Source organism: Thalassophryne amazonica, chromosome 8 (assembly GCF_902500255.1).
Source record: "Thalassophryne amazonica chromosome 8, fThaAma1.1, whole genome shotgun sequence".
In the NCBI taxonomy this organism is placed as follows: domain Eukaryota; kingdom Metazoa; phylum Chordata; class Actinopteri; order Batrachoidiformes; family Batrachoididae; genus Thalassophryne; species Thalassophryne amazonica.
The window spans coordinates 93030290-93052023 of record NC_047110.1 but is presented as its reverse complement, the minus strand read 5'-3'; the positions used below and the strand labels follow the sequence as shown (position 1 = coordinate 93052023).

At 41.9% G+C, this 21734-nt stretch overlaps 1 protein-coding gene across 3 annotated transcripts in view; it reads left to right on the top strand.

The window, feature by feature from the left end:
• The window catches only part of mtss1la (MTSS I-BAR domain containing 2a), a 73807-nt gene that overhangs the window by 46682 nt on the left and 5391 nt on the right, over window positions 1-21734 (top strand). Inside the window, exons 4-15 of one of the 3 annotated variants that reach the window (XM_034176993.1) lie at window positions 77-161; window positions 252-343; window positions 437-511; window positions 8442-8450; window positions 9078-9235; window positions 10202-10309; window positions 10848-10945; window positions 15609-15741; window positions 16340-16414; window positions 16588-16743; window positions 17521-17697; window positions 17836-18001. In XM_034176993.1, the coding sequence (XP_034032884.1) occupies window positions 77-161; window positions 252-343; window positions 437-511; window positions 8442-8450; window positions 9078-9235; window positions 10202-10309; window positions 10848-10945; window positions 15609-15741; window positions 16340-16414; window positions 16588-16743; window positions 17521-17697; window positions 17836-18001 (1332 nt within the window). The remainder of the gene's footprint in view (window positions 1-76; window positions 162-251; window positions 344-436; window positions 512-8441; window positions 8451-9077; window positions 9236-10201; window positions 10310-10847; window positions 10946-15608; window positions 15742-16339; window positions 16415-16587; window positions 16744-17520; window positions 17698-17835; window positions 18002-21734) is intronic. The other 2 variants (XM_034176994.1, XM_034176995.1) reach the window with 2 other exon arrangements.

The window sequence follows — 21734 nt, the reverse complement described above, 5'->3', positions numbered from 1 at the left end:
TCACAGAAAATCAGATGTTGCTAAGCCAGAAGCCATATTTTTGATTGTTGATGTCAAGGTTGTTCTTTTGTCTTAGGGGCCACCAGAGACATCGGCTCGGCTCTGACGAGGATGTGCATGCGACACCGTAGCATCGAGGCAAAATTACGGCACTTTACAAAGTAAGTATGACCTATTATTCTTTTTGCAATCTTTCCCATTATGTCGATCTCCACCTATTGTGCATTTACAAGTAACCCTTTTGTCTGCAGCGCTCTTATGGAGGGCCTGGTTACGCCACTCCAGGACAGGATAGAGGAATGGAAGAAGACAGCGAATCAGCTGGACAAAGATCACGCCAAAGGTGAGCAGTCAGAAAGTACTCCTAAATGTACTACAGTGACCATTATGTGGAAGAGCAAACACTACATTTACTGCTTGTACTTGTCTTCTGCAGAATACAAACGGTCTCGTCAGGAAATCAAGAGGAAGTCTTTAGATACCATTAAACTCCAAAAAAAAGCAAGGAAAGGTGAGAAAATCTGCATGGCTTTGGCTCAAACTCCTGTGACAGAACACTTGCAGCTGTGCTGATTTTGTATGGCTTCTTTTAATGAGTGCTGCTTGTTGCTGCTCAGAACAGCTCAGATTGAAATGTTGCCATCTAGAGAGCAGAATCCAAAATGACAAGTCAACCTGGCAACATTTTTCCCCCTCTGCATTTAACCCATCCTAATTGGACTTAGACAATCCAACCACTAGGAGCAGTGGGCAGCCACAGTTTGGCGCCTGGTGGACCAACTCCAGATGTAGAGACTCTGTCTTGGTCGGGGCAGAGAAAGGAGCAGAGCCTAAATAAGCATGTTTTGATTGTGGGAAGAAACCCACACAGACATGTGGAGAACATGCAAACTCCACACAGAAAGGGTGAGAAGCGATCCCACGACCTTATTGCAGTGAAACTAAACCACCGTGCTGCCATGTTGACACTTTCATTTTTATTTCATCATAAAAGATGGAGAAAGCGATCAGAGCGCCACAGCTACACAAGCTGCTAGCTGATGCATTCACTGTGTGTTGTTCATCAATCAATCAATCAAGTTTTATTTCTATAGCACTTTACAACAGTTTTCACTGAACCAAAGTGCTTTCCAATAGCACCAGCTAGAGATAAAATAAAAAGAACAGTACGAAAAACACAATAAAACACAATAAGAGCATCCAAAATAGAATAAAAATAGACAAAAAAGTGTCAAAGCAATTATGTGCAAAAAGCTGCTCTGAACAAGTATGTTTTTAACTTAGCTTTAAACAGAGGCAAGCTATTAATGGACTTCAGTTCAGGAGGTAATGCATTCCAAAAGTTAGGACCTGCTACTGCAAAAGAACAGTCACCCCATTGTTTGGACCTGGAATTGGGAACCTCCAGAAAGTTTTGGTCAGCAGACCGATGTGCTCTGACAGGGTTGTGTGTTTTTAACAGGTCACATAAATAAGAAGGTGCAATGCCATTTACAGCTTTAAAAACAAACATTAACAGTTTAAAATCAACTCTAAAACGGGCTGGAAGCCAGTACAGGGAGTAAAGTACAGGAGTGATGTGGCTGTGCTTCCTGGTCCTTAATATCCTTAAAAAAGTTACGTATGGAGTCCAAAGCACTTGTATTATTAGGCACAACTGGCATATAAATCTGGAGGTCATCGGCATAAAAATGAAACTGAAGATTGTGTTTGGTGATGACTGAACTCAGTGGAAGCATGTACAAAGAGAACAAGAGCGGTCCGAGGATACTGCCCTGGGGCACACCAGTGGTTAGAGGAACTGTGGAGGAGGAGAGGTCATTAACCATCACCCTGAAAGTCCTCTTGGTCAAATAAGACTGAAACCACTCCAAGACAGTCCCCTGGAGGCCAACCTGCTGGGACAGACGTGTGAGGAGGATTGAGTGGTCCACAGTATCAAACGCAGCTGTTAGATCCAACATCACCAGCAGCACAGGTTTTTTAGAGTCCAACGATAAAAGAATGTCATTTTGTACTTTTAAAAGAGCTGACTCAGTGCTATGTCGAGATCTAGAATCCAACTGAAATTTATCTAAAACAGAGTTGTGTTCTAAAAACGATTGCAACTGATTAAAAGCAACTTTTTCTAAAACCTTAGATAAAAACGATAAGTTTGATACTGGTCTAAAATTAGATAAAACTGAGGGATCTAGGTTGGGCTTTTTAATAAGAGGCCTAACTACAGCATGTTTAAAATGGGCTGGAACTGTCCCAGAGCTGAGGCAGCTATTGATAAAAGAGAGCAAGCTCAGACCCACAGTGTTAAAAACCTCTTTAAAAACCTTTCCTGGAATAGTGTCCAATGAGCAGTAACTGGGTTTAATGCTCTAGACAACCTCAGTGAGGAGTGTCAGAGTAACCGGCTCAAAACTATTAAAAACAGCAGATGGTTCAGGTGGAGTTTAAAGGCTATTAAAAACCATGTTACAGTTTAAAATATTCTGTCTGACAGTGGCTACTTTCTCTATAAAAAACTTGAGAAATTTTTCACATGTAGCCTGCGAAATGTCAGACAATATGGTGGGTGGGTTTAAAACTGACTTGATTGTGTCAAATAACACTCTCGGACAGTTAGACCTATTGGCTATGATACTTGACAGATATTGGGTTTTTGCCTCCTTCACAGCATTCTGATACTCTGTAAGGCTATCCCGTAGCATTTCCAAGAACACCTGAAGCCTGTCCTTTCTCCATCTCCACTCAGCCTGTCTACAGCGACGGCGTAAGGCATGGGTGGTGTCATTGAGCCAGGGGTCTGGTTTGGGTTTGGTGGACCTGGATTTGGTATTAAAATATGAGATGAACTCATCTGGACTAAGGGAGGAGGCCAATAAAGTGTGTGCAATAAAGTGCAGTGTCTCTAAAAGCAGCCTCAAAGTCCCCTACAGTCGAGGGGGTGATGGTGCGGCAGGAGCGGGCTGGTATGGAGGGCCTGGGGATATTGACAGGAGCTGTAAATTCAAAAATAACAGGAAGGTGATCTGAGATAGGAGCAACTGCTGTATTACTAAGAACCAGGGAAAGTCCATGTGAAATGACTAAGTCTAGTGTATGACCGAATTGATGTGTGGAGCCATGCACTGATTGTAATAGACCAAAAGAGTCCAAGAGGCTTTTGAACTCATTGCCCAACTGATTTGAGGCACAACAAACATGTATGTTAAAGTCCCCACAGATGAGTATATTGTCATACTTAGGCATTATATCTGATAAAAACTCTGAAAAGTCAGTCATAAAATCCTTATTATATTTAGGGGGCGGTATATGACGACGCAAAGCACAGGAGAGGCAAAGTTAATTATACATGATTGTAATTCAGAACTAGAATAGTGCTGTATTGGAACTAAATGACAGCTGAAGCTCTGTTTGAAGAGAGTGGCCACGTCCCCACCGCGTCCTGAGAGCCGTGGTGCGCTGAAGAATGAGTATCCAGCCGGGAGGAGTTCAGTAAAAGCGCTGTTATTGCCAGCTTTTACCCAGGTCTCAGTCAATAAAAGTAGGTCCAACTTATGTGTTAAAATAACATCCTTAAGTATAAAAGTCTTGTTGGAAAGGGACCTAGTATTCACTAGTGCGCCTCGTATGGAGATGGCGCACTCGTTTTGCTGCTCCGCGCGGCTGAGCGGGCGGAGATTCCCCGGTACACCGCCCCGTCTCTGGATCTTAGCGTAACGCCAACGCGGAAGTGTGCAGCTGGTCCCAGGAGCAGTCTGTAAGAGCCATCGGTAGCTGATATGGACTTGTAAATCCACACAGTATCCAGACGCTGGGCAGCGGGGAGCACGTTCATCTGCAGAAGCCAGGTAGGACTTGACTTTCACATGGAAACCACCTCTTTTCCCACGCCGCCTGTGGCGCTTGTTGCGTGGAAACGCTGTGACAAGCCGGTGTAGGTATACTGGCACAGACGCCAGGAGAGGTGGTGGCGTCTTTGAATATCCCTTATAATCAAAGAAAGAATGTCTAACAACCGCGTCATGGATATTTAGCAGCGTTTCTCTATCATAAACATATTGCGCTGAGGCAAAAGATGTGACAAACAGAGTACTCCATAAAAATATCAGTAAAAACAGACGAGGCAGACGGCGAACCATACACAGCGGTGCCATCTTGAACCGTGCTGAAATCATTTCAAAACGTCACAGAGTATCACCTCCTTTCTGCTTAAAACTGCCTCATTTCTGCTTAAAACTGACTTTAGAATGATTTAAAAGGTTTTACCTTGTCATCTGATGGTTAATAATCACATTAATCCATTTGATCACTTTGGGCGAAGAGACTTTGTCTCATACGAGTTGCTGAGATCCGAAATGATGCATGCGCAGTGGAGGCAGGGCAGACCAATTTTTAGGGGGGACCGTTCAGTCTGCGACACCAAATCAAATTTTGTCAGGCAATAGTGAGTGCCAGTCTGCACCTCACTTTCAAATATGAGAGTGACTGGGGAGGTGAAGGTCTAGCGGTTAAACGTTGGGCTTGAGACCAGAGGATCCTCGGTTCAAATCCCAGCCTGACCAGAAAATCAAATCAAAATTGGTCAAGGTCCTTAATCCCCTAGTTGCTCCCGGTGTGCAGTGAGCGCCTTGTATGGCAGCACCCTGACATCAGGGTGAATGTCAGGCATTATTGTAAAGTGCTTTGAGAGTCTGCTGCAGATGGAAAAGCGCTACATAAATGCAGTCCATTTACCACATTTGCCATTGGGGGATGTTTGACTAAGATATCATTTAAAATATACGAGGTCTATTAGAAAAGTATCCGACCTTATTATTTTTTTCAAAAACCATATGGATTTGAATCACGTGTGATCACATCAGACATGCTTGAACCCTCGTGGGCATGCGAGAGTTTTTTCACGCCTGTCGGTTACGTCATTCGCCTGTGGGCAGTCTTTGAGTGAGGAGTCGCCCACCCTCTCGTCGATTTTTTTCATTGTTTAGGAATGGCTCAGAGACTGCTGCTTTGTTTGATCAAAATTTTTTCAAAACTGTAAGGCACAACTGAGTGGACACCATTCAATAAATTCAGCTGGTTTTCGGTAAAAATTTTAACGGCTGATGAGAGATTTTGGTCTGGTAGTGTCGCTTTAAGGACGGCCCACGGCGCCTGACGGCGATCTGCACTTCGAGGCGGCAGCGTCTCGCCGTTTCAAGTTGAAAACTTCCACATTTCAGGCTCTGTTGACCCAGTAAGTCGTCAGAGAACAGAGAACTTTCAGAAGAAGTCGGCATGAGGAGTTTATTCGGACATTCCATTGTTAACGGACATTTTGTAATGAAAGAACGTGCGGGCAGAGTCGCATGTCGGGCCGGACCCGACCGCGGGGGGTCACGACAGGAAAAACACCTCCGTTGGAAACCTTAACGGGCAAGTTGGAACATGCCCAGCTGTTAAACAATTTCTCAGTTACTCACTTGTTGAAAGCCATCAAAAGCCTCCTGAATTTTACAAATGGTTTTCAACACGGAGGTGTTTTTCCTGTCGCGGCGCACACAGATTTGCCGAGTCGTCACGGAAACGACTCGGCGAATTTGCGCGCACGTCTTTCATTAAAAAATGTCCTTAAACAGTGGAATTTCCGCATAAAGTCCTCATGCCGGCCTCTTCTGAATCTTCTCTGTTCTCTCACGATGTCCTGGGTGAATTAAGCCTTAAATTAAGATGTTTTCAGGTCGAAACAGGCCGACGACAGCGCCTGGAAACGCTGCAGGACGTCCCGCTCCGTGGGAAGTGCTTACAGCTAACCCCATAATCTCTCATCAGCCGTTAAACTTTTCACCGAAAACCAGCTTAATTTCTCGAATAGTGTCCACTCGGATATTCCTCACAGATCCAGAAAAAATTTTGAGAAAGCAATGCGCGCCGTCTCGAGCAGCGTGTGAAACAAAGGAATTCAGCCGAGAGGGCGGGACCACATCTCACTGAAGGCCTGCCCACAGGGAAATGACGTCACCGACACGCGTGAAAAAACTCACGCATGTGCACGAGGGTTCAAGCATGATTGGTGCAATCGCATGTCATTCAAATCCATATAGTTAAAAAAAAATAAAAGTGTCGGTTTCTTATCTAAGAGACCTCGTACATTAAATGGGAATTTCAGTGGCCACAAAATCTGTAATCCAGATCAGATCTGGATCAAACCTCGTCAGGTGATAGTGAGTGCCAGTCTGCACCTCACTTTCAAATATGAGTGTGATTGGGGCACGTTTGATTACGATAGAATGTAAAATATACATTAAATGGAGATTTCAATGGCCACAAAATCTGTAATCCAGATCCAATCTGGATCAAAAAGGATAGGAATTTTTCCTAACTTTGACCTTTGATGCATGACCTTGAAAATTGAATATGTTCTTGCCTTTTAGGATATGAATTCTCTCTAACAATTTTGTTGGTGAAGGAAAAAATGAGCACAGAGGAGGAGGGAACCAGGCAGTGCTATAAACAGCTTTCATCTGTGTGAGCCAATCAGAAACGCTCAGTGCATAAGCTCTCAGCCAATGAAACGGAGAAACACTGCTAATTACTGTTCTCCATTATACAAATCATGAATGCTAATGAGTTCAATGGTACGAATATTTCATGAGGTGAAAGATGGAATGTTTCATTCAACGAGGCGAATGTTCCATTGAAAGAATGAAAAAAAACATTATTTCTTTTATATAACTGTGAAAGTAGATCCTTGTCATTTGATATTTTATTAATTTATAATTAACAGAAAATGGACTTACATTTTGGTGTTCATCACTGGTGCTTTGACGTCAACAGTCCAACACAAACTTAAAATAGGAGTCCAAAATTGTTCTCAGTCAAACTGGAAAATTCTGACGATGTAGTCCGTGATGCCGTGCACTGACTTCGTGTACAGACTGCTGTCTGCATTTTCCTCACTCCAGCGAAAAATCACGTCAGAAATTTGTCCAGCTTTTCATCTTAAATTCATCCTCTTTATCCTAACAGCTCTTCATGCCTCCAGACAGCTACAGCATATGGATTTGTTTTTGTTTTTTTTTTGTGTGTGTTGTAAGCATTAGCACCATCAATTAGCTTGTTCAAATCGTCATCTGTCAGCACAATAAACTCCACCATATTTAGTTAAACGCCACCCTGTCTAGTGTGTGTGCGTGGCTGTCGCAGCGTGCAATGGTACAAAATGTATGGAACCAAATTTGCATGCTAAAAGGAACCAAATTTGCACGCTAAGTGCAACACTGCACAAATGGGATGAATAATCCATGTCACGTGACATACAAAGCACCAATCAAATCGTGCTGACAAGGCTGCCTTGTCGCCATTTCATAAGCGGACAAAAAGATAGATAGAAATCAAGCAAAACAAAGTGGAATCACAAGTATGAAAATGAATATTTACCTTGCCTTTGAAAATGTACTGAATGTGACTCCTTCGCACTTGCTGCATTTGCCCAGTAGATTTCAGTGGCTTTTATTTTTCTGTTGTTTTGCTGTCTGTTTCATTGTGCATATGAAAGGGAAAACCAAATATGTATCCCAGACCTGGAAAAAAGTATGTATGTGTGTTGTAAAACCCTAACATGAAAGATGTAACTTTTACAAATACCTGTTATTGGAAAATGTTCTTTTTGTAAATAACTGAGCAGGGAAGATGCCTCCTGTAAATACCTCTACAGGAAAAAGGATACGCCTTTTGTCAATAATTTGGTAGGAAAAATGTCCCTTTCGTAAATATCTCTACACACCTGTGATAAATAACAGAACAGGAATGATGTGCCTTTTGAACCTGAACAGGAAAGAAAAATAAATTCCAGTACATATACATGTTCATATATTTTATGAAAGGTCCTGGGTCAATGTGGAGTTGTCGTGGGGGTGTTAGGGGATTTTTATATTAAGTTATATATATTAGTATATATATTAAATGTGTGTTACTAATATTTTGTCCACTTCCAAAATGGCGGGCATGCTTACAGGGCGGCACGCAGAGTATAGTGAGTGCGCTCTCTAGTCTTTCTTTACCATAACTCTATGCTGGTCTCCTTTTCCACCCTAGCAGATGGGGCGAGGACCAGCCAGTGCCCCTTTCACTACTAATTACCTTAAGTCAGGTGTGCTCAGCCAATCAGGAGCTGGGAAAAATCAGACTTGACTAATCATGTGTGGTTGCAGCAGGTAGACATGGAAAACATGCACGGCAGGTGATCTCCAGGGCCAAGGTTGGGGGTCCCTGCACTTTTTCTGGCTGCGTCGCTCCTACAGTCACGTGCATTTAACTTACTCAGGACTCATGCCAGTGGGTGTGGCTTTGCAAACAGGCAGAGTGTTGTGATTTGATGTGGCTAATGTTGCCTGTTCTTCTGTCTCTCTTCTTCCTATTCATTCCCACATTCCCTCCTCTGTTACTGGCTCTTTTTCTGGCTGTAGAGCTTCTAGGTACGTCTGTTGTGCTTTGCCATGACATGTAATTAGAAATGCATGTGATATTTTTCACGACCGTCACTACCATCATTAAAAGGGTTACACCAGCACGCTACATGTGTGCCGCCACACGCAAGTGGCCTGATTTGGATCGTCTGTTTGCATGTGGCTCATATAAGATATTCAGCAACATCTTTTCTTCTTTATTTGTCTTTGAGTTTCATTGTGGTATGTTGTCTTCACATGCTAAATGACCTTTTCCATTGTAGCTGAGTCCTTGTCACGTTAATTTAAGGACTTTCAAGTCACCACCAGCTGTTGTGCATCATGTCGTGTCATCAAGATATTTTTTCCCCTCCATGTTCATAAACCATTTGAGTGTAATATTTGTCAGGACATTGACCTGTCATGCACCAACAATTTATCATTGTGAATGTTGTAATCATCTTTCTTTTTCTTTACTTTCCCCCCTCTTTCCTTCACTGTGTACACTGTGTTCTCTTCACGTCAATTCCATCCTTAATTATCACCTTCACCTCCTTCCTTTCCTGTCATGTTCTCTTGTCTGTTTTTACTCAACCCTCCACTCGTCTTTTCTTTCCGTTACTCCCTCCTGTCTGCACCCTGCACTGTGTTCTGCAGGCCGGGGGAACCTGCGCCCCCAGCTGAACAGTGCCATGCAGGATGTCAGCGACTTGTACCTGCTGATGGAGGAAACGGAAAAGCAGGCTGTGCGCAGAGCCCTCCTGGAAGAGAGAGGGCGCTACTGTGCATTCATCAACTTACTGCAGCCCGTGGTGGTGAGGAACATTCAGGATTCATAACATTAATGCATTATGGGAACTGGATGTTTCTGTGATGAAGCCAGTTCAGTTGTGGGTTTGATGGGGTGTAACCATAGAAGCTCAGTAGTTCTGCCATAGTTCCAGCAAAACATTGACATTTGCCATTCAACATCCTGTTTTTAGCCTCAGTTTTTGACCATCACCCACATTTTCTGAATAAATAGGTCCTGTTGTACGTGGGGGTATTGTTTTTTATCACATCTGCCCGCCTGTCCACCTCAGTGTGAACAAAATAACTCAGAGTTTTGAACCAATTTGGACTAAAGTTTGTGGAATGTTTCAGGGTTAGCCAAGTACACAATTATGATTATTATTATTTTAAGAAAAACATTGGCTAAAAATCAAGGTCACAGGCCAAAGTCAAAAGTTTTATTTGGCCCAGTGCATATATATGGCTCAGTGGGAAAAGATGTTGAGTTACCAATATGTATATCTGGGTTTGATTCGTGATCACAGTAGCTCTGACCTTGAACACAAGTTGAAATGTGCTTTAAAATCCATATACACAAATTTACTACAAATTCTGTCACTCCACTGCAAAATAAACATGCTTCCCCTTAGCCCCCAAAACAAAACAAAAAACCTCTGGAGCCGCCACAGCTCTTTGGAAAGTACACCTTGATGTGAGTTTTACTCAGTGGTTAACAGTGGTAGTGCGAGAAACAAATTTGGTATCGCCTTTAAAAAAAACACACACCTGTCAAATTGTCGATTGGACAAATCAAAGCCATACGCGTTAGCTTTTTGCTATTTACATTAAGAATTTCACATCCATAAAGACTTTCTCATTGCCCTGAAAAACCATTTCTATAAGCATGGTGTCGTCACATTTGATGGAACAAATGTGCATGGGCATTCTCATCTTCTCATTTGTTTTTTGATGTAGAACTCAAGTTCAATGCCTCTTTTTTCTTCTCCCAGAATGTAGAGATTGCCATGCTGGGAGAGATAACACATTTGCAGGCCATTGTTGATGACCTCACGGTGCTGACTGAAGATCCGCACAAACTGCCAGCAGCCAGCGAGCAGGTAACAGAACATCTTAATTCACATTAAGACACTAAGGGCCCTAATCTGATATTTAAGCAGCAGGAAATACCAGCACAAAGCTGTGTGCTGTGCGCAAAAGTGTTGGGTTTACTGTGTTCTGGATCTACTACGTGGGTTCCTTCTGGGTGCTCTGGTTTCCTCCCACTTCCAAACACATGCAGCTTATGTGAATTGGTGACTTTAAATTGACTGTAGGTGTAAGTGAGAGAGAGAGAGATCATTACATATTTTGTTTTTGTCTCCACCCTCCTCTCGCTCATTTTTTTTTCCTTTTCCCTGCAGTGTTCATAATACTCCGTCATATTAATATTACTCCGTTGCAGGTGTCCGGTGCTGATAAGTGCAGGCAGAGTGTACGTGGGGTGGGATCAGTATGTGAACCTGACCACAGCTTTCTAGTTTACCTTATAATGAAATTAAATTGTTAATATATATATTTTTACAATGGAAAACAGGTATCACAGTTTGTTCCCATGACTCTAATAACTATCTGCACAACATCATGTTGTTACTCCAGGTGATCCGGGACCTGAAGGGTTCCGACTACAGCTGGTCCTATCAGACCCCTCCCTCTTCTCCCAGCAGCAGCAGCTCCAGGAAGAGCAGCATGTGCAGGTACTTATCTGAGACCAAAAAAGAAAAGACAACTAGAGCTGGTGATCGTTACATTTGTCAGTAATAATAAAGATATTACCGGTAAGCAAAGATTTGCGCTGGTTTATTCACGATCAGATAAGTTCATTATTGGCTCAAGTGTCTGTTATGCATCAGAGGTGACCTAAATTATATTTATTGTATGATAAGATCAGCAGATGTACACTGTAATGAGAGAATATTGAGCACATGTTAAGACAGGACAGACAGAGTACAGGCGCTGTGGAGTCACAGGAAATGTCATAAAATCTAAACTACATTTGCACCTAAGAAGTTACTTACAGATCTGAAGACAGTATAAAAATTATTGTGACTACAAATCATTACTTTAACAACCAGTTTTCTTTAGACAAGTCAGGAGATGGATACAAGTCCAAGCCAGTGTCTTGGACTTTATTTACACCAATTAATACAAAATACTAACAGTATAATACTGTATGGTAAATATGTTTGGAGTAGCTGTAATTCTAAAATGGTTAAGCTGATATTTCTGTAGCTTTTTCCCTTGAATTAAAGTTGAAAGTTCAACTCCATTGTGTTGGTGTACAGAGGCAAACTTACAAAAATTGTGTCACTGTCAAAATATTTAGGGACCTGACTGTGCAGCACTTCACATTACAGCTTCACTGCTTCACCTCAGGGAGCTCTGGGGTCTCATGTACAAAGCGCGCGTACGCACAAAAACGGGGCATACGCCCGTCTCCACGTCCACGTGCAGATGTATCAAAAGTGACTTCAACATGGAAATATGCGGTGCATCATGGAAAAATCCTGGCTGCTGTACGCACCTTTCTACAGCTATTTTGCCATCTCTGACATGTACAGGTGATGCATGGAGCCATTAATAGTGTGAAAACAAGTAGTCACCAGAGTGATGTGCACATGAGAGACACACTGATGAACAATTAACGCACCCACGTTTGCAAGTATATGGATGGATATAAAAGCACGCGCAAAGTGATGCATAACAATGGCTGCATTAGTGTTGTTAGAGGACCTTGCAAATGGTGCAGTCTACCGTGAGTGTGTATTCGGAGAATGTGAGGATTTACTTCCAAAAGAGGATAATTGGCTCATAAACCGATTTTGATTACCAAGGGCACTGTGACTGGAGATGCGCACAGAACTGCGGTCGGCCAAGAGCGCAATATGGTGACGAGCCAGGGGTTGTCTGTACGCACAAAGGTGCTGACCACGCTGGGTATCCTGGCCTCAGGATCATTCCAGTGTGAGCTGGCTGATCGGTCATGAGTGTGCCAGTCAACCTTCCAAATGTCATCAGGTACATTCCAACATTACAGAACACTTTGCAGCAAGAGCTGGTTTCCCAAATGTATTTCAGCTGTTAACTGTACACATTTTGCTATAAAGGCGCCATCAAAGGATGAATGTTCAAATCATATGTGGAGGCTGCATGGTGCGTGATGGGTTGGTGGGGGGGGGGGGGCTTGTATTTAAATAGTGTATTCGTGTAATTGGTCCGAACGAAAACCAGCGCAGACACATTTGGGCATGTGCGCATTCAAATATGTTTTTTATTATTATTATTAATGTCTTTTTTAATTTTTGCTTAATAATCCGTTTAACAGCGTACTGAATAAACTACTAAAACACTGTCCCTGCATGTCTCCATGTAATTTCCAGTCATTTATAATATAATTTATTTTTTGTGTTCATGTTGTCAGATGTGGGCAGCACGGTGGCTTAGTGGTTAGCACTGTTGCCTCACAGCGAGGAGGTCGTGGGTTCAATTCTCGTGGCCTTTCTGTGTAGAGTTTGCATGTTCTCCCTGTGCGTGGGTTTCCTCCAGGTGCTCCGGTTTCCTCCCACATCCAAAGACATGCGGGTTAGGTGGATTGGAATCTTTCAAATTGTCCTTAGGTGTGTGTGTGGGTGTGTCTGTGTTTGTTTATTTGTGGCCCTGCGACAGACTGGCGTCCTGTCCTGGGTGTACCCCGCCTCGCGCTCTATGACTGCTGGAATAGGCTCCAGCCCCCCGCGACCCTTAATTGGACTAAGCGGTAGAAGGTGAATGAATGTTGTCAGATGTGACGTCATGGGGAATCCCTGCTCAAAGGGCTTATTTACATGAAATTGCATATTTAAATGGGTTGTGGCCAGGAAGGAGTTTGGTTCTACACTCAATCCCACGTTCAGTGGGATGTACAAACGGAACGTGCGTGAATTCATGGCTACACACCCTTTCATACAACAGAATATTTTTGTGCTTGTGCCAGATTCAGGGTTTTGGCGTACACCAACTTTTAGTAGAAAGTCTACGTTAGTCTTTGTACATGAGGCCCCTGGTGACTGGTCACTGCTGAAACGAATGGAGAAAAATTGTTAACCACCAGTAAACCTCTCACTTGAATCCACTTTCTAAATCCTGCCTCACACCGACTGTTAATGCCAGTGACAGATGACACTCTGATTGGTTTATTTCATGTCGTACCCAAAAAAACAACCATGGCTAATTCAGAGGAAACATACAGCCCCTTTGCACTCTCACCCCTGTTTTATGCTCAGATTTTGCACCGTGTAAATAGCAAAAGAAAAAAAGACAAAAAAGGTTGGGCATTCCTTAAATGCACCTGCAATATGCACTTTAGGCTGGGCACCATCCACTGTCTACAATTAATTGGTATAATTGTAAAATTAGATTAAAAATGACAGAAACCTTCACTCATAAAAAGTCTCACAATCTGTATGAAATGGTCCAGATTGTATGATTTATCATGTGATATTTAAATGAATAATAATACTGTGATATTCTGAATTGGCCAGAATGAGGCCAATGAGGGTAGAAAAAGCATCTTTGAATTCTGTAGCTCATTATAGCAAAGCCATAAAACATTTAAAGGTTGTTATTGGCTGTGGGATCCTCTTTAAGATGACTCCTGCTGTGATTTGGCAGTATATAAACAAATTGAAATGATGTCTTGGGATAGAAGCATCTCCTCTTCTAGTGCACAGCAGAGCTGTCAGTAACAGCTGCTTCTCATCTCTTGCTCCTGGCAGCTTCTCACAGACAGATTATATCCAAAGCTCCGAGCATAAATACAATAAGTGAAAGAGATGAACCAAATCCTCCTCATCTCACTGCTATTGGTGGTATTTAGACTTTTTATTTGTACAGTGCCTATAACAAATACTCAGCCCTTCAGCCATTTTCTTGTTTTTATCATTTTATGAGTTACAGTCAAAATAAGACAAACATGACTATGAATAAATTCAGTAGCACTTCCGGCACTCATTGCACCAGTTGTATACAGAATCAAGAAAGGCACTCAGTAGAGTGAACAGCTTGAACAATAAAGTTTTTAAGATAACTTATTAAAGTAAGTGGCTAACTGTATAATTTGTCATTTTAAAAAGTTTCTTAGTGTTTAGTGAGGTAGACGTGAATATTTACCTCCATAGGGATCCTCCCCATGCTACTGGACACTTTTGTCTGTTCAGTGGCAAAAAGAAGCGATTTACTGATAGTGTTGCTAGGTTGCCCCACATAATGTATTATGTAGCAGGTTAACTCATGAGAGTGTTTGTGTTATAAATCAATATTTCACTGATTAATTTAGCTTTTTGTCCCGAGTGAAAAGATGAATCCCAAAACATCTACAAATAGATTGAAGACTGAAAAATGCCAGAGTTGACCTTTAATGTGACGACTCAACAAATGTGTGATGTATTCACATAAATGAATATTTAATAGATCATTTAAATCACATGGCTTTGCTTGATTACTTCTGATTGCATTGAAAAAAATTACCATAAGTATGTTTAGTTAATTTTAAACTTTATTACAAAATTAAAAATCTGTTTTTTTTTTTTAATTTAGTTGTTGTTGTCCTTTCAGCTGCTCCCATTTGTAAGGGGGAGCCACAGCGGATGTAGTCAGATCCGCATTGGTATTTGGCACACGTTTTACACCGGATGCCCTTCCCCGACGCAACTCCAGTTGTACCTGGAGAAAGATAAACAGCCCCTGGTGTTCTGAAGAGGTCTCCCATCCGAGGACTAACCAGGCCCCACACTGCTTAGCTTCTAGGATCTGACAGGATCAGGCTCACACAAAGCAGACTGGCTGCTGTTTTTAAACTTAATGATTCAATTTTAACATCCTTTCACTGCCCACCTGGAATCCGCGGCCCACAGTTTGGGAATCATTGTTGTAATATAGTGAGATTTATGTTATTTGTCATACTTAATTTGACATTTGGATGCTTTCTGCTAAGGGTGGAGTCCATAAGCACAGCAAGAAGCTGAAGACAGGTTTTAAAATGTGTCACAAACAAAAAGAAGTGACACTGATTGAAAATCTTGAATGAACAACTGGAAAAAACAGCAGAAAGAAAGCAGACAACTTGTAATTTGCCAAAGGAATGGGGTAAAAAAAACAACAAAAAAAACAACAACCCACAGAGGTTCTTATTATTATGCTTTGAATTTGTAAGAGTTTTGCCATTTTGAATTTTAAATCAAGCCTTTGCGTTTACGGATTTTTGTGAATCATGTTTCATTCATTACTCCCAAAACACGTTTCAGTACAAAATACATGAATACAGAAACGACCTCCTCCTTGTTTCACATGGCTGTGTTGAATAATGGAATATTCCGCTCACAGTCTTCTACAGATGCCGTCTGCAGGAGCGCATCGGCTCAGCAGTGTCTCCTCCCACGACTCGGGCTTCGTCTCGCAGGACCCCAACGCCCATTCCAAGCCCCCTTCGCCCATGCCCTCTGACATCACCAGCCAGGTAACCACAGTCAGATTTAAAGTTTGATCAGGACAGAAGGATTTAATGCCTCCCTCAGGCGCTGGTGCTGCAGGGCGGATGATCACACACACACATTTTTTGTTACAGCAGATCAAATTCTCTTTTTAACGACACCTTCATTCTCTTGCATGCTCAAGTTGGCCTGACATCACACTTTTATTTTAAATTCCAGACATAAATCTCCAGTCTTGTGAAAAATTTGATAGTCTGACTCTTCTGTTCTTACTTTTTGAACTGCTGCAATAGAGCTTTATCAGTTGTGAATGTTGAATTTTAATCTCGCAAGACCTAAAAAGTTATTCAGGCTCTCACGGTCTGAATGTACAGAACACATACTGATGCAATCTTTGTTTCTGTATTAAAGATCTGTAGCCTCGACTGAACTTTACTTTGAGTTGAGGCTACAGTCTATAGATCCCCACAGAGAGGAAAATACCTCACGCCTCCTAAAGCTTAATATTTTCTCCAACTCTTGCTGCCTTCCTTTGCATTTCTCATCTCTCACCTCTGTCTCCCTCTTTTTCTCTCCCTTTCCCCTCTGCTGTTTTTGTGTATTCTGTCTTCCGCTTGCCCTCAGAAATCAACAAGCTCGGCTTCCTCCGAGGCTTCAGAAACCTGCCCGTCTGTCAGCGAGTGCAGCTCTCCCACAGCGGTCAGTGCTGCACGCCCACACGTCTTACCTCTCCACTTGTTTTAGCCACACGTACATGCGCACACGCATTTTGTTTTATCTGCAGCTTACAGAGACCTGCTGGCTGTTCTCAGCAGCTGCCGTCTGAGTGTTTGTGGATGTTGAGCACTCTGACTTGTCTGTCCGTTCTGCAGTTTGGCTCATGCTCATCCTTCGGTACCTTCCGCCCTGCTTTCTCTCACTCTGGCACCACCAGGCCTCTCTCTGTCATACTTCCTGCGCCCCCCACATTTAACCACTCCCCGGGATCCAACACCCTCTCACCCACATCAAAGGTTCCTGTCTGGAAGGTTTGTTTTCATTTGCAAGTTTCCTGTTTGTTTGTTGCTCTTTTCACTGCAAAAACTGTTCCACTCAAAATAAGCTAAATAATCCAAAATCTAGCCAAACTCTATTGTATTAAGCAAAAAAATCTGCCAATGTGGTAAGAAAAATTTACTTGGTTAGAATTCTCAAAACTAGCAAAATGTCTAGGCACTGAATAATCAAAATGTGCCTTAAAATCAGACAGAATTCTTATTTTAAGATCGGCCTCTGTATTAAAATAAGGAAAACAATGTTGTTCCTTTGCTTGGATGATTTGAAATCCATTGGCTTTTCTTGTTACTGGTTACATACAGCTTGATATTAGCTGGAAAAAACTTAAGAAAAAGTGAGATACAGTTTCCCAAAATAAGACATTTTTTTTTCTCATGTAAAAAAAAAATGCTTGACAAGATTATTTTTCTATTTAGCCAAACATAATTCAAATTTTCGTTAAACAAGACTTTATAAAATTTTTTTAGATATCAGTTTTTGCAGTGTTAAGACTGTGTTGCTTCATTGCTTCTTTGTGTTTTATTGCCTCCACGCACAGCGTAAATGAACCCCACTGTTACTGTTTCACTGCAGCCTTTCCAGCTCAGTATCCCCGTCTTTACCCACAAAGATGTGCTATACTGAGGCGGGTTGATCGGTCTTAACAGTACTGACACTGCCTGCCGCTCGTATCCACATTCACACTAAAACAGTTCATGAGCTGCTTGAAAATCTGCACGAAGATCTGATTTTTGCACCTGTTGCCTCAGGATTGGGCCAAATCAGGTTCTTCTGAGCCCTCACTCTCCAGCACTCTGCAGCGTACGAGAGAATCTGTGGATAAGTTGAGAGAAGTGGAAGCTTCACCCAATCCACAGGTGTATTCTGGGATGCAAGCAGATGATCCACAGCGGGCAAGAAGTAGCCCAGGAGCCATTGCAGCCAAGGTAGAGAGTACTCAGTAAATAAAAAAATAGAACACCAGTGTATAAATAATACATGAATAATGGTATGTTTGTGGTGAACTGCATGTGTGTAACTGTGTCCTTTGTGTGTGTGTGTCTCTTTCTGTGTGCATGCATCAGCACGGTGAGCCTGTCTCTCCAGCAGCCAGTACTCTGGCAATGGTTCTAACCAGAGGCCTGAGCATGGAGCAGCAAAAGAGCAGCAGAGACTCCCTACACTACTCCAGCGGCTACAGCACCCAGACCAACACTCCATCCTGCTCCGAGGACACCATACCATCACAAGGTAACACCGACCCACTGATTGGCTTAGAGGACAATACAGGATAAAATGTACAGCATGTTATGAGTATCTATTGTCTTTTTGTGACGAGGCATCAATCAATCAATCAACATTTTCTGCAATTTCTTTTTAGTATTTTTGTGTTATAAAGAGTGCATGATATGAAGGTGCTATGAAATGCATAAGCAAGAGGACATTTTCCTCAAAGAGGCACTGCACAGGGAGGATTTTTGTTTTTTTTTTGGCCACTGGAACATGAAAATTGGTTTTGATTTTCGTGTGGAGCCATTGCTGGTGGTTTGAGGCAGAGTAAAAGGTTTTTAGAATGTTCCATTCTGTGCGGGAATACTCTCCAAATGTTGGAAGTATTGAATTTTGGTATACTGATTAGAATTATTTGGAAATACATACACAGAATCATTGTTGTCAACTATTTCTACCCTTGTAGAAGACTGGACACGCAGATTATGTTGAGATGTCTGTTGAGATTCTCGGTCATGGTATCCAAGTGGATTCATTCAAGTCAAATGGACGTGTTTAGTTCCTTGAACATGTTTTTTGGTCATCACTGTCAGAAATGATGAAGCTTTTCTGGATGAAGAATGAAAATATCTGCTAGGAACTATGTTGAGCATAACAGAATTAGATGAGTAAAATGTGGAGACTTTAAAGTCACAGAGTTCTTTGGTTTAGTGGCTTAACAGAAAGGAATGGAGAGGTGAACGATGGTGATTAATAGATAGAAAGGATGGGTATGTTTGACAGCAGGGTACTGGTAGATATTGTAATAGATGAGGAATCAGTGTTGAGAGAGGTGTGGCACAAATGGAAGGGATCAACATAGTAAGTCCTGGACACATCCTGAGGGCCCTTTTCCCCACCTCAACTGGACGCCAGTCTATCACTAGTTACTCCCCTGGTCAAGACTGGCAGCCATTTACAGCTGGATGGACATTTACAGCTGGGTGGACTGAGGCAATGCAGATGAAGTGTCTTGCTCAAGGACTCAGGTAGCCTGAAGCACACACCTGGAATCCAACCATGCTCTAAGTATTGGTTGTCCAGTTCTTACCCCACAGAGGCAGTGTAGTGTTACGTGTAAGCTAGGCATGAACACAGATGAAGAAAGAGGTGGGAGAGTAGAGAGATGGACATTTGAAATTGTGAGACAAGGGGTAGGTACTCTTTGTGCGGATGGAGACTTAAATCACGTGACTGAGATGTTATTGGGGAGGTGATGGTCTAGTGGTTAAGCGTTGGGCTTGAGGCCAGAGGATCCTTGGTTCAAATTCCAGCTTGACCAGAAAATCACTAAGGGCCCTTGGGCAAGGTCCTTAATCCCCTAGTTGCTCCCGGTGTGTAGTAGGCACCTTGCATGGCAGCACCGTGACATTGAGGTGAATGTGAGGCATTATTTCTGTAATGCGCTTTGAGCGTCTGATGCAGGTGTAAAAGCAAAAGCGCTATATAAATACAGTCCACTTATTAAAGTTAAGAAACAGTTCTGGTGCAAAGCCAAAGGAAAGTGTCAATTAGTTCTTTGGTGACCAGATGATTGTCAAAAGGCAACACATGCAAAAAAAAAAAAAAAAAAAACAAAAAAGAAAATTTACAACCTTGAAAACCACTCATAATTTTGTGAACATAATAGATGGTAAAATAGCTCAGGCAGAAGTGAGGAGAATTGTAAGATGTGCTAAATGGCAGCATTGGAGTGTCTTTTAAACTATCAGCAGGTCGATGGCCAAGCAAAATGTCTGGGAAAGACAAAAACAAAAAGTATTTCCACTATTTGTGGCTGATGGACAAATCAAATCAAATCAATTTTATTTATATAGCGCCAAATCACAACAAACAGTTGCCCCAAGGCGCTTTATATTGTAAGGCAAAGCCATACAATAATTACGAAAAAAACCCCAACGGTCAAAACGACCCCCTGTGAGCAAGCACTTGGCGACAGTGGGAAGGAAAAACTCCCTTTTAACAGGAAGAAACCTGCAGCAGAACCAGGCTCAGGGAGGGGCAGTCTTCTGCTGGGACTGGTTGGGGCTGAGGGAGAGAACCAGGAAAAAGACATGCTGTGGAGGGGAGCAGAGATCAATCAATAATGATTAAATGCAGAGTGGTGCATACAGAGCAAAAAGAGAAAGAAACACTCAGTGCATCATGGGAACCCCCCAGCAGTCTACGTCTATAGCAGCATAACTAAGGGATGGTTCAGGGTCACCTGATCCAGCCCTAACTATAAGCTTTAGCAAAAAGGAAAGTTTTAAGCCTAATCTTAAAAGTAGAGAGGGTGTCTGTCTCCCTGATTTGAATTGCGAGCTGGTTCCACAGGAGAGGAGCCTGAAAGCTGAAGGCTCTGCCTCCCATTCTACTCTTACAAACCCTAGGAACTACAAGTAAGCCTGCAGTCTGAGAGCGAAGCGCTCTATTGGGGTGATATGGTACTATGAGGTCCCTAAGATAAGATGGGACCTGATTATTCAAAACCTTATAAGTAAGAAGAAGAATTTTAAATTCTATTCTAGAATTAACAGGAAGCCAATGAAGAGAGGCCAATACTGTACGACATGTTGATTTTGTTAACATTCCTGTGACCAGCTTTGTGAGAATGTGGCACCGACCTTTGAACTTTTATGAGAGTTTTAATATGTGAACATAGCAGCGAAACAGCTCAATTCAACATTAAAATAGAGTCATCCATCGATTCATGATACAAATGACATCAATTCAGGGTCTGTCTATTGATGTAACTCGATCTATTACATTAAAATAGATTTATACTTCATATTGGTTAATTGCTAGACCCTAAATATTTATGGATTTGTTGCAGATGTCGTATCGGCTTTTATTTATTTTATTTTAAATTCTATTCTAGAATTAACAGGAAGCCAGTGAAGAGAGGCCAATATGGGTGAGATATGCTCTCTCCTTCTAGTCCCCGTTAGTACTCTAGCTGCAGCATTTTGAATTAACTGAAGGCTTTTCAGGGAACTTTTAGGACAACCTGATAATAATGAATTACAATAGTCCAGCCTAGAGGAAATAAATGCATGAATTAGTTTTTCAGCATCACTCTGAGACAAGACCTTTCTAATTTTAGAGATATTGCGTAAATGCAAAAAAGCAGTCCTACATATATTTGTTTAATATGCGCTTTGAATGACATATCCTGATCAAAAATGACTCCAAGATTTCTCACAGTATTACTAGAGGTCAGGGTAATGCCATCCAGAGTAAGGATCTGGTTAGACACCATGTTTCTAAGATTTGTGGGGCCAAGTACAATAACTTCAGTTTTATCTGAGTTTAAAAGCAGGAAATTAGAGGTCATCCATGTCTTTATGTCTGTAAGACAATCCTGCAGTTTAGCTAATTGGTGTGTGTCCTCTGGCTTCATGGATAGATAAAGCTGGCATAATGGACAGAAGAAAAGCAGAGTTTGTTATCGAAAATGTTTGTAAAAATTCACAGCTATGATAATCAGAGGCGCAAAGAAAGAGAACATGAATTGACAACATCAAAAAGTTCGATTAAAAATAAAAGCAGAGACAAAAATGTAAACTTTACCTGGTCTGAAATCTGAGATGAAAGCTGTGCTCTTAACAACGTGGAGTACATCACCTATTGAGAGTTACTGAATGATAAATGTCTTGAAGGGCTACATACTTTTAAAACTTTACAAGAGTCTGGAAAGAAGGAGAAATGTCAACAAGCTGAAAGAAAGCCAGTG